The sequence below is a fragment of the Phalangium opilio genome, unplaced genomic scaffold (genome assembly GCF_054372755.1).
Source record: "Phalangium opilio isolate 3A_F unplaced genomic scaffold, DU_Popi_V2 ptg000078l_1, whole genome shotgun sequence".
NCBI classification, from domain to species: domain Eukaryota; kingdom Metazoa; phylum Arthropoda; class Arachnida; order Opiliones; family Phalangiidae; genus Phalangium; species Phalangium opilio.
In genome coordinates this window covers 4,977,680-4,991,182 of record NW_028324186.1, presented here as the reverse complement: position 1 = coordinate 4,991,182, position 13,503 = coordinate 4,977,680, and the positions used below count along the sequence as shown (strand labels likewise).

Sequence of the window (13,503 nt, the reverse complement as noted above, 5' to 3'; positions counted from 1 at the left end):
CAATTGGTCGTTTGATTTCCTTGTCCATTGTCTTTACTGTTACCACACGAACGTGGCCATCAGTCCCAGGATGCAATACTGTTATGCGACCCATCCTCCATTTTGTGGGGGGCATGTTCTCGTCCTTTAGTAACACCAAGTCACCGACATGCAAATTTCGTTTTTGTTAGGGCCCACTTTGGGCGTTGTTGTAGTCGGGATAAATATTCATTACTCCATCGCTTCCATAAGTGTTGAACAAGTTTCTGTCTCAACTATCAACGGGATACGCGGTTGAATTTTTGTGAGATTAAGTCTGGTTCAGGTATGGCAGTTATCGGGTATCTAATTAAGAAATGTCCTGGAGTTAAAGCCGACAAGTCATTCGGGTCTGAACTCATGGATGTCAGGGGTCTTGAGTTAAGACAAGCTTCAATCTGGCATAATAGCGTCTGCAATTCTTCGTATGTCAATGTTGTGTTGCCGATGACTCGCTTCAGATGAAATTTAACAGATTTCACTCCGGCTTCCCATAAAACACCAAAATGTGGCGCTGCAGGCGGATTGAAATGCCAATTGATGCCTTCTTCGGCTGTCCATTGTGTGATTTCAGAGCTATTTGAATTCGATGAGATAAATCTGATAAAGTCGTTGAGTTCTCGGTCGGCTCCCATGAAGTTTGTGCCACAGTCGCTGTAAATATTTGAGCATCTTCCACGTCGTGAGACGAATCGTTTTAACGCAGCCAGAAAAGCTCCCGTTGACATATCGCTCACCAACTCTAGATGTATGGGACGTGTAGTAAAAGAGGCAAAGAGCGCTATGTAGGCTTTGAATGTTTTCTGACTACGACCCTTTAGGACTCGAAGAACAAGATGATCGGCATAATCCACCCCGCAATTTAGAAACGCTCGTGCTGGATTGACTCTGGGCTCTGGTAACTGTCCCATTAACTGCTTTGCAGCAAACGTTTGTTGTCGGATACACCTTACGCATCTTCTGACGTGGAAACGAATTGCGTCTCGAATGCCCAGGATCCAAAATCGTCGTTGAATCACGGCGGTCAAGAGTTGTGCACCTCCATGCAAATGCTTGATATGTTCGTGGTTAATTATCAAGTCCGTTAGTTTATGTCTTCGTGGAAGTAACATCGGGTGGACCTTATCTGGCGATATGCGTGCGTGTTGAAGCCTCCCTCCAACACGAATTATCCCCACTTTGTCTAAGAATGGGTGTAGTGGTAATAGTTTGCTTTTGGAAGGTAGCTCCTTTTGCTGCCTTAGCCGATCGGAGTCTTCGGCGAAGGTTTCGAGTTGCGCTCGTCGCATCCAATGCAGTAGTGCTGTTTCAAGTTCATCTGGAGTAAGTGGCCCGATTTTTCTTTGTTCCTTAGGTCTACTTGCATTAAAAACGAATCGCAGCATATAGGGCGTTACGTGTGTCAAAGTTCTTAAAGACGAGTAGTTGTTTAGCATGGAGTTGTCCAATTGACATGGTTCTGAGGCTAGTGTGACTAGTTTTTCTTCGACACGATATTCTTCTGGTTCCTTTACTTGATGTGAACTTTCTTCTGGTTTGAAAGACGGCAACCATGAAGGTCCATGCCACCATAACGGATGTTGACCCAGCTCATTTGCCAGAAGTCCTCGTGAAGCACAGTCTGCTGGATTTGTTTCACCTGAAACATGGTGCCATTGAACGTTAGGCAATGCTTCTTGCAATTCGGCGACTCTATTGGCCACGAATGTTTTCCAACGTTGAGGAGGCGACGTGACCCAGGCCAGGACAATTGTAGAATCTGTCCAGCAGTGAATATTTGAAACAGGTTTTTTGATTGAAGTTTGATATAACTTGATTAGCTTCGCTAATAGAACAGCACCGCGAAGCTCTAATATTGGCAAAGTGGTTTTCTTTAGCGGAGCCACTCTGGTTTTTGAGGCGATCAATTCAATGTTGACTTCACCATTCGTAGATCTTGTTTTAAGATATATTACTGCGGCATACGCCTTTTCAGACGCGTCCGAAAAGCCGTGTAGACTAGATTCTTGTACGCTGGGTTGTAATATATAGCGTCGAACGGTTAACTTCTCTATCTGCTGTAGTTGATCTTTAAATTCTTCCCATCTTCGCCTTAGATGCAGTGGTTATATATAATATTATAGTTTAAGATATGTGCATTCAAAATGATTCTCAATCAGACGGCCTAGTAGAAAAGAACTGTCGCAATAAAAGTTAAAGAATTGTGCCAAATCTATGCACAAGAGAATAATTTTCTTCTCCTATAAAAAAAACCCCAATAAAATCCGGTTTAAACCAGCAATCTTTTCCTGAAAAATTCGGATTTTTGCCAACTCTGATATTCAATTATGCTATTTACAAATATTATTGCAAAATTAAGCTTTTATGCAACACATTTATAGTGCTTTTTAAGACAATCTGCCGAACTTCTAATATCACTTCTAAGTTTAATCGTGTTAAAGGGAGGAAATATTGCGCCAAGTATGTCAAATTACTCAAGCAAATGGAGGAAATAGGTGTTAAATATTTAATTTTTCTATAACTAGCAAAAATTTTGATTTGTTAAACAAACCCATATTTACACCATTTTTTAATTTAACAGGTAATGCCTGTTTTAAAATCTCGGCTTGTTTTGGTTTTCAACAATACATAGCTTTATTGGGGAAAAAAATGTACGATTGGCAAGATATATTTTTTATATGTTTGCACAGTTGAACTTTAATCAATCAATAGTATGTTTCCCTGATTACATTTGATTTATTTATTTGAAACTAAGCCAATAATATTACGAATAAAATGACACGATTCTACTACACCTTGGATTTTTTTAATTGTCTGTCGTATAAAATAATACTTATGTTATATATATGAGTAATTACCATTGCTCTTCAGATGATCTTATTCAATAAACAAAAGTTACAGAAATTCCGAACACTACATATATGTGAGCTCGCTTTGCTACTTCCGCAAATTTGGGGCTAGTCAATGCGTTTTCCTAAAACGAAGATTTTTAAATTTAGTCAGTAATCTTTCTTATAACCCTTGAAGCGTATGAAGGAGACACGTCTTCAAAAAATCTAGTTTTCCAATTGCAGCGCTACTAAATTCTTAGGTCCTGAAATTACCTATCGTACTACAAAAAGTTTAGTTAACACAGGACCATGGGTGGTTGACGTACTACAAATTACAACAAGTTGGTAAAACCAAAATATTACCTCTCCGAGTCGGGGAAAAGACTAGTATACGACTCAATATCGAAATACTAGAGCAACATTTTTTCCCTTTGTTTTGTCTAACGAGGCTTAAGTCATGGAATAGTTTTCTCTACATTGTAAAATATATAATCATCCGCTATTCCTAGGTTTCAAATCATTATTTACAAAGAATATTTAAGTTCTATGTTAAATTTTATTCTCTGATGCATACCACTAACCCGATAACGATTAGCCCTTTCACTGATCTAATGCTACCATGATGCTTTTTTCTATTATAAAATCTATATCTGGTTATTTAAACGTGTATTGAACTTTCGGCTCACTCTGAACCGTTAATGTCCCTTCATTACAGACACGATAATCAAAACCCAAAGTTTACTCCACCTCAGGTCTCAATTATTTACTCTTTGGTTTACTAAGCCTATTGCGGATCAAACTTGATTTACCCGACAGAATCCAGGCCTTAGCTTTCTTCTTGAAATAACTAAAACAAGGATTATTCTATATACAGATGTAGTATAGCTTAAGTAATATATAAACAGACATTTCAAATAATAATATTAAAAAACATCCTTGGAATATCAAAATGAAACAGAGCTTTAAAGCTACAAAAGTACAAAATGCATCGTAATTACGAAAAGGATTTCCACATATTCACTTTATATTATGGAAAAAGTGAATATTAAGGTTCTGTAGGATTTCTTAACACATCAAAACAAAGCGAACTGCTAACTCGGCGCACTTGTGTGACAACGGACAGACACACACAGACAAAAAAATAGACTGCTTTATAACTCTTTCCGTATTAATTTTGAATTGAGAAAAAAGATTATCTTAAATATAAAAACAAGATTATCTTAAATATTTAAATAAATATAATTAATATTTAATATTTTCTTCGTTAGTTATTCGCCTTATTGAACGTTACATCGTTTTAAAAAAGAACAATTAAACATTCTTGAGAGACTTGACTAATATTGGCGTTTGAAATGAAGCATACGCCGGTTGCTTCGCCTTACTAAAATAGGTAGTATATAAGGGTTTCGAATCGAAGCTATGGATAAGAACAGCGCAATTGCGTGAACCTTTGGTGGAAGCCCCACCTTAGGGAGGCCAGACGTTTCTCGTAACCCTGGCCGATCGCCGCGTATGTCTTAACCTTAACGATGATGATGGAGTAGAAGCAAGGTGTACAGACTGGTGTCCTTGTGGGATGGACAAAAACAAAGACCAGTAGATGGTGGTGTGTTGAAACCAGTGTGTACAGACTGGTGTCCATGTGGGATGGACAAAGACTAGAAGATGGTGGGGATCTCATTAGAAGCCAGGTGTACAGACTGGTGTCCATGTGGGATGGACAAAGACCAGAAGATGGTGGTGATTAGAAGCCAGTGTGTACAGACTGGTGTAAATGTGGGATGTACAAAGGCCACAAGAGGGTGGTGATGTTAGACAGGCAATGGAGTAATAGCCTGTAAGTGTAATACAATTTCCGAAATTTCCGGAAATTGAGAACACGTTTGCTCCGATTTGCAAACTGCGAACGCGGTCACGTGGGTGTAACAACAGACAGACACACAGACACGTCGAAATTAGAACCTCTCCGTGACATACGTCACTCGGAGAGGTAAAAATATAGGTTACATATATTTTGCCGTCATTACAAACAAAATTTAACTGTCTAAAGGGAGAGGATTGTGGAATGATGATATTTTTCGTTATTTTGTTTAATGAAGAGTTCATGTAACTAGGTCACTTCAGTAAAAGCTTCCATCCACTATGACACTAACCGTGTAATGTTCAATAACCCCATGTCTTTTAAAAATTACTTGAACAAAACTGTAGGTTGCCGGTCCTTTCGTCAAATAACGATCTGCATTCGGAAAGAGAACTATATCATCAATGTTGTCAAGGGAAAGGGCCTCCGATTTGTTCGAAAACTGTCATGTCATTTCCGAAGACACAAACACCAATAATACGAAAGAAGCCAGACTCCACACGAGAGAAAGAAACCGAGTGACTCCCTCGCCCCTCAAACTTTGGAGACCTTAAAAGAAGACACGGATAAAACTGTAAAACAGACAAAGAGTTTCTTTGCAAGGTTTAACTCGTCCCCAGAATGCATGCAACAAAAACATGGGAGGAAGTTCCAGTTTCACTTTTCCACATTTGGAGCTCAGTTTCCCCGCCATGCAAATCAGCAGAACCAAACCAAAGAGAACCACAACTATCTACATTAATCAAAGATCAATTATTATTTTCGATGCTTTTTAATATGGTTACAAATTGAAAGGAGAATATTAATCTGTCTACTCTACGGCAGTTTTTGCTGTTATCAGATCTTACAACTTCATTTAACTTTTTTATATAGAAATTAGTAATGATAGTTTACCCATTTGTCAACAACAGAATAAATTTCATTTCCGTTCGATTGATTTGTTCCGAATAATAATTGCGTCCTATTAATCAAAAACGGGTGCGAAGTAGGAAAGGAATTGAAACGATCCTTGGACAAGACCAATGGACATATAGAAAAATCTCCTTCCTATGTCAGGCAAGCGTTTATTGTATCACTATGGACAGAAGAAGCTGTTCGCGTATTTCCAATAACTGACATTTCTCTGAAGCATACCGAGAAACCCGTTCCACGAATTAGCAACTTTCACACCATAAACTGGTGCTGCACTGAGGGTGGTAGTAACTCTGTCAAATTGTATTAAGGGTTGTCGTTATTAGATATGAAAAAGTATCGTGAAAACTGACTTCAAATTATATTACTTGATATTGTCAAAACGTTTTAGATCACGAAGGAAGTTTATCATATAGCCAGTTATCTCTCCTTGGTTGTTCACAATAATATGTGGTGATTACTAGTAACAAAGACACATGTATAAAGTTCATGCTCAATCTATGTGCCTTCAGAGCCAAATGTGATTATAAATAGAACACGTCTAACGAAATTCTACTAAAATATTTGAAAGAGCATAAAAAACCTCAATTTGTATTCGCATTAGCGAAAATTGATATTGCTAGGGAAGTGGCAAGAATTTTGAAATGAATGCTTAAAACTTACGTGAAGAAAGACTGCCGTGTAACGTTATTTAACTTTAATTTTAACATTATGCACACTAAAGCGTCTAAACATTCTCCATTATGTGCTGGTCAACGTGGAACTGTGAAAAGTGATTTCTATTATCGGTTACAATAATTATTTTTAATGTATTTAATATGTATTCTGTATCGTACTTTTAAAACAGGATGATCACGACAAATTTAAGCTTGTAACCGTAAAATTAAAATGTAGGAAAGGGGGCCTAATTTCACGGCTGGTCCAGTTCCAATGTTCGCTAACGTAGTTGCAAGCGTTTGAATAGTTTGAATCAAATCATTTGGCGCTGCACCTTGCGGTGGCGGCGGCGGGAGTCCTCTAGCCGCTTGTCCATGCGTAGGACTAGTATCAAGGCTTGGAGGAGGAGTGTTTCTCCTCGGGTGAGAATAGGATCCCGGTAACTGCGCGTTGAGCGCCGCGACCAAAGTTTGCGGATCGGGGGGATTCATGACGCGACAGTTAATGAGTTCAAGCAAAGGCACAAGTAATATTCAGAAGTGCGCGTGTAAGTACAACTGGTAATGTTAGTCTTAACGAGTCCTGGCAAGCTCGCCACTTTATGTAACCGTAAAATCAAAATATAGGAAAAGGGGGCCTAATTTTCACGGCTCACAAAGAATTTAGAATAAAACTAGAAAACTAAGAAGTTCCCAGGTTCCCGTTTAAAGGACTTATTGTCCATGACTAGCAATATTTTCGAAAGGATAGACTCAGAGTTGAATACAAAAGAACTTTTATTAAGCGTAAAGAAAACAATAACTGAACTTGACGCGAACACAGACTAGACTGCCCTTTTTTCAGACAGGCCGCGTCGTTTTATCGCGTATCACAAAAACAAAATGCGGCAGTGGCGCTTGAGGCGACACTCTGGGAGAACGGAATACAATGATAGGGCGCGTAAGGCGCCTCTCTAGAGTAATACAAAAAATGTAATGCAGACGACGCTTTCCCGGGAAGGAGGTGCGTGTGTGGACGGTTACAAGCTTTTGCGCAATTTCTACCGGGTGAAATCAGTATTATCGAAAAAGTAGCAAGTACTTTTCTAAAGAATTTTGAAATAAGCTAATGAATTGCGGATATCGTCAGCTTTTCTTTCAAAGACGAAGCGGATGTTTTAAGATATACAAATGTTAACTTTCAACGCGTTCACGTATATTTCGAAAAAGAAAGCGATGAAGGATGCGGAGAATCCATGGATACAGACGCGAAAAATTGCCCTAAAAGGCATTCAAGTTGATTACGACGAAAGCATCCGGTTCTTCGACTGTCTGACAAGGATGCGATTCCACTTTGTGAGAAGGGTTCAGATCCTCGTAGCAATCCCCTCAGTCAGCTGGCGCAATCTGACAAATGAGAAATTTATCTCTATCGTAATTAATGCAGAACTTAAGAAAGGGGAACTAACCTTTTGTTGATTGTCTCAATCAGGGTTTTCAAAATGTTTCTGCTGAAATGTATCGCCCAGTAGGATGCCCTTTGATGTGTGCTTAATTTCGTTTTACAAGTTCCTGTCTTGGCGTATCTGTCTTTGATAACATTCCACAGAAAGGTTTCACGAAAGATGCCGAATATCTCTCGACTTTCAATTCCCGCATGAATAGTTTCATTTTATAATAAGTTACTTTGCTCCTGGTAACAGGTATGTGGGCTCGCTTTGTTACTTCTGCAACTGCAGGGATATTCAATCCATTTTCCTAAAACTAAAATTTAAAAAACGAGTCCATATTGGTTTATCATTTATAAAACCTTTGAAGGGCATTGAAGGAGAGATGTCTTCACAAAACTTATTTTTCAATTGAAACGCTTCCAAATTATTGGTACCTGGCAAAATCTAGCAGGTTTATTTATTTAACATAAAAAAATTTTAGCGTTCTACCCTACTACAAGGGTTTGGTTGACAATTGGATATGGTGTTTTGCATACGAAACCATACTCTAGTAATAAGATCAAGCCTTAAAGCCAAAAATTCTACAGGCCGGTAGGCCCTTGTAGATATGACTTGATACCCTTCCGTAATGTTAAAGAAAAAGTCACACCTTTTAGGATTAGCGTCCCATTGAAAAAGCATTAAAACTGTTTCGTTTTTTTAACGCAATTGTCATAGGCCATACGAAAAAGTATAGCGTAGTTAGTTTTCGGAATACTTCTAAATTAACAGGCATTTATTAAATGGGAAACTTACCTGTTTCGATTTTTGATTATTGAAGTCTAAGTATTGTACTTTAAGTAATTAACAAAGTACGTCAAAAAATTACTTTTGGGTCAGAAGTCAGCCTAACCTTATAGCGCGCTTAAACCTATTTCTTCATTTCGTTCTCGTTGACAACTAGAAGGGCCTAGGTTTGTGGGTGCTAACAAGTTACGTTGACAAATTTCAAATGTTGGCTTTCTTGCTGATTTTCCTAATTTCTTAGCAGTAGACGCTGACAAATAACTTTGGTATTTCATCCGAGCTTGAGCACCTTTATATGTGTTTTCTAATTAACAATAGCACCCTTAATAAGAAATACGTCGTTATCAGGTCGAATTTTCGTCTAGAAAAGTAATTCAGGTAAATAATTACAGTTACTAGAGGTTTTTATATCATTTAAAGTAAGCTTTTCGACGCTCTTTACGGCCAAGGCTTAAGTTGTATTTTAATTTGTCTATGTAATATAGTGACTTTCCTTATAATAAAGCTAATTTCCAGCTCTGTTTTGGAATTACAAAATACGTAGTCCGCTTCGATTCATGCTACAAATCCCAACCCCAGGGCCTAGGTTTTACGCTACTTAATACTGTATTCATGACAATTTGTTGGATTCGAGATAAATAACTATGATGCAAGGTAGGAAAAAGTAAACCGAATTTTGTCATTGCAAAAGCAGATGGATTATTATATATTTAATTTTTGTCATAGTTAATAATAAAAGCCGCTAAATCTTTTCTTTCATTTCTTGTACCACTATTGAAACATAATAAACTTCCTATTATACGGTACTTGTAAGTCAACTTGTTGAGTTTTTGTGAGATTAAGTCTGGTTCAGGTATGGCAGTTATCGGGCATCTAATTAAGAAATGTCCTGGAGTTAAAGCCGACAAGTCATTCGGGTCTGAACTCATGGATGTCAGGGGTCTTGAGTTAAGACAAGCTTCAATCTGGCATAATAGCGTCTGCAATTCTTCGTATGTCAATGTTGTGTTGCCGATGACTCGCTTCAGATGAAATTTAACAGATTTCACTCCGGCTTCCCATAAAACACCAAAATGTGGCGCTGCAGGCGGATTGAAATGCCAATTGATGCCTTCTTCGGCTGTCCATTGTGTGATATCAGAGCTATTTGAATTCGATGAGATAAATCTGATAAAGTCTTTGAGTTCTCGGTCGGCTCCCATGAAGTTTGTGCCACAGTCGCTGTAAATATTTGAGCATCTTCCACGTCGTGAGACGAATCGTTTTAACGCCGCCAGAAAAGCTCCCGTTGACATATCGCTCACCAACAATAGATGTATGGGACGTGTAGTAAAACAGGCAAAGAGCGCTATGTAGGCTTTGAATGTTTTCTGACTACGACCCTTTAGGACTCGAAGCACAAGAGGACCGGCATAATCCACCCCGCAATTTACAAACGCTCGTGCTGGATTGACTCTGGGCTCTGGTAACTGTCCCATTAACTGCTTTGCAGCAAACGTTTGTTGTCCGATACACCTTACGCATCTTCTGACGTGGAAACGAATTGCGTCTCGAATGCCCAGGATCCAAAATCGTCGTTGAATCACGGCGGTCAAGAGTTGTGCACCTCCATACAAATGCTTGATATGTTCGTGGTTAATTATCAAGTCCGTTAGTTTATGTCTTCGTGGAAGTAACATCGGGTGGACCTTATCTGGCGATATGCGTGCGTGTTGAAGCCTCTAGGTCTACTTGCATTAAAAACGAATCGCAGCATATAGGGCGTTACGTGTGTCAAAGTTCTTAAAGACGAGTAGTTGTTTAGCATGGAGTTGTCCAATTGACATGGTGCTGAGACTAGTGTGACTAGTTTTTCTTCGACACGACATTCTTCTGGTTCCTTTACTTGATGTGAACTTTTTTCTGGTTTGAAAGACGGCAACCATGAAGGTCCATGCCACCATAACGGATGTTGACCCAGCTCATTTGCCAGAAGTCCTCGTGAAGCACAGTCTGCTGGATCTGTTTCACCTGAAACATATTGCCATTGAACGTTAGGCAATGCTTCTTGCAATTCGGCGACTCTATTGGCCACGAATGTTTTCCAACGTTGAGGAGGCGACGTGACCCAGGCCAGGACAATTGTAGAATCTGTCCAGCAGTGAATATTTGAAACAGGTTTTTTGATTGAAGTTTGATATAACTTGATTAGCTTCGCTAATAGAACAGCACCGCGAAGCTCTAATATTGGCAAAGTGGTTTTCTTTAGCGGAGCCACTCTGGTTTTTGAGGCGATCAATTCAATGTTGACTTCACCATTCGTAGATCTTGTTTTAAGATATATTACTGCGGCATACGCCTTTTCAGACGCGTCCGAAAAGCCGTGTAGACTAGATTCTTGTACGTTAGGTTGTGATATATGGCGTCGATTGGTTAACTTCTCTATCTGCGGTAGTTGTAATTTAAATTATTCCCATCTTCGCATTAGATGCAGTGGTAATAATTCATCCTAGTTAAGTTTAAGTTGTCACATGTCTTGAAGCAATATTTTCGCCAATATTGTAACTGGCGCTAACAGACCGAGAGGGTCGAAGATTTTAGCCGTATCCGACAATATTGTTCGCTTCGTAATTATGTACCTGTCCTGTAATGATGCTACTGAATAGCTGAAGTAGTCAGCCATCGGAGTCCAGAACAAGCCTAGGGTCTTGATTGTTTCACGCTGTCGATTCGTAAGGCATTCTGGTTTTCTCGTAGTTCGGGATTTAATGTGTCTAACAAGGTAGGGTCATTTGAAGTCCATTTCCGAAGTTCAAACCCAGCTTCTGTTGTTGCCATAAGTAATTCTCTTTGGAGGTTCAGTCCTTCTGTTCTGCTATTCACTCCAGTCATTAAATCATCCATATAAAAATCATTAGCTAATGCTGCTGCTGCCAATGGAAGTTTCTCTTGGACGTCTTGAGACAATTGTTGTAGAACCTTGGTTGCGAGATAAGGAGCACAGCATGTACCATAAGTCACCGTAAGAAGTCTATATTCTTCTAGAGCCTTCGAATTGTCTCGCCGCCAAACTATTCTTTGCCAGTCTGTGTCCTCTGGATGTACCAAAATTTGCCGATACATTTTTGCTATGCCTGCAGTCATCACAATCGGGAATGAGCGGAAGCGTATCAAAAGGTTGATGAGATCATCCTGTTGTTTCGGTCCTACTAAGAGTACATCATTAAGCGATAGTCCTGTTGATGTTTTTGCTGATGCGTCAAATACTTCTCTCAGCTTCGTCGTACTACTTGACTCTTTGATGACGGCATGATGTGGTAAATAGTAGGCCTTTTCAAGTATCTGCTCTTGTGGTACTAATTCCATATGTCCCATTAATATATACTCTTCCATGAACAGTCTATATTGATCCTATAAGTTGACATCGTTCTCTAGACGTTTTTCCATGTACGAGAAACGTCGAACTGCTGATTTTCTTGAATGACCGAGTTCCACTTTATTACTCTTGAACGGTAAGCGGACCATGAATCTTCCAGAGTCTTGCCTGGTGTAGGTTTCTTTGAAGTGTTGTTCGCATTGATTTTCCTCTAGCGTTAGTGCTTTTGTGGACGCCATCTCTTCCAACTCCCAGAACCTGGCTACTTGTTCATCTAGGGTACTGGCATGGACGTGGATTTCTGAATGCTTCGATTCCGTGAGCCCGATTGGTCCTCCCATGACCCAGCCGAACTTTGTATTGACTGCCATTGGTAATCGTCCCTTGCCTCTTCGTTTACCTCCTCCAACGACTTTGAAATATACATCTGCACCAAGTAATAAATCGACAGGACTTGAAATGTGGAACTTAGAATCTGCAAGCTTGATTCCTTTCATATGCGACCAATGGCTTGGATTAAATGAGAAGGTTGGTAAGTTTTCAGTGATCCTTCTTAGGACTAGAGCTTGTATGGAAACGGTCGAATGCGCCCCTGTCTTGATATGCAATTGAACGCTACCTCGCGATGTTCCAATACCCGTCGCGCCAATCCCGCCAATTGTGAATTGTAACGGTTACGTTTTAATTGCAACCTTTGTAATTGCCGTCAGTAAGTTGAATTGAGTGAATTAGTAGTGCCGCATCGCCATATGTGGAATTCTTGAGGTAATGCAACTTCTGGGCTCCTGATAGCGATACATTGTTGTGAACAGTTGCTATGAAGAGATCATGAAATGGAAAGCAGTCGATGTAATTTCCTCCAAACTTGGGCAGATCTATTGGCAGAAGTTTGATGTCGGCTATGGTTTTGATCGGTGGTAGTATGGCAGCTGATGTCTTGACCTTGGCATTTTGAAGAAGAATATCCAATTCTTCAATTCTTGTTATGAGAGTGTTGTATTCAGATTCGTGAGTGTCGAATTCTTGAGCTGTACATTTAGAATTAATGACTTCCTGAAGTGTTCAAGCCCAACAGCTAGCTTCTGAACCTTGTCAATGTAGAGCGTCACTGCGACGTCAGTCAATGGTATTAGCTCCTGCTGGAGCGGTTGCTTCATGATGTTGTTCTCAATACGAGTGATTTGACCTTTAAGAGCTTTACGTTTAGCAACAAGCGAGTCCATTCTGATTAATTTCTTGCTGAATGTGTTGGGAGGCTAGACTTGATGAATTTGACGTGTCCCACGATGTTATGATGGCAGGATAACGAGATTGAGTTGTAAATTCGATCGATACGTTGAATCCGGCTCGACGGACCAAAATGAACGTGTACGACAAAGAAAACAAGTAACCGACTCAACTTTAAATTTAACTAAGTAAAACCATTTATTTCAAAATAATCACTAATCATCGTATGTGAATATAACAACGTCAAACCAAAAAAGAACCCGGTTTACAATCAACTTTCACGTATATATAGAGGAATAAAAAATAATTTTAGCAGACACATGTTTTATCATAGTCTCAATAGATAAATAATAAATTAAAACTTCCAAGATATTTTTTATTCTACTACTATACGGTCGACGAAATTGATCTACTGAACACCAATTGT

General features: G+C 39.3%; 2 protein-coding genes across 2 annotated transcripts; both read right to left on the bottom strand.

Annotated features, from left to right (window-relative positions):
* Positions 1–257: 257 nt before the first annotated feature.
* Positions 258–6,770, bottom strand: LOC149655936 (uncharacterized). Its single transcript, XM_089845072.1, has 5 exons — positions 6,565–6,770; positions 5,828–5,915; positions 5,605–5,757; positions 5,292–5,443; positions 258–2,109 (listed from the first exon to the last, which is right to left on the bottom strand). Exons 1-5 carry the CDS (start codon positions 6,768–6,770, stop codon positions 258–260), a joined length of 2,451 nt encoding a protein of 816 aa, XP_089701198.1.
* A 2,434-nt stretch (positions 6,771–9,204) lies between these two features.
* On the bottom strand, positions 9,205–11,866 carry LOC149655935 (uncharacterized). Its single transcript, XM_089845070.1, has 3 exons — positions 11,195–11,866; positions 10,230–10,919; positions 9,205–10,113 (listed from the first exon to the last, which is right to left on the bottom strand). Exons 1-3 carry the CDS (start codon positions 11,864–11,866, stop codon positions 9,205–9,207), a joined length of 2,271 nt encoding a protein of 756 aa, XP_089701196.1.
* Between the last annotated feature and the right edge of the window lie 1,637 nt (positions 11,867–13,503).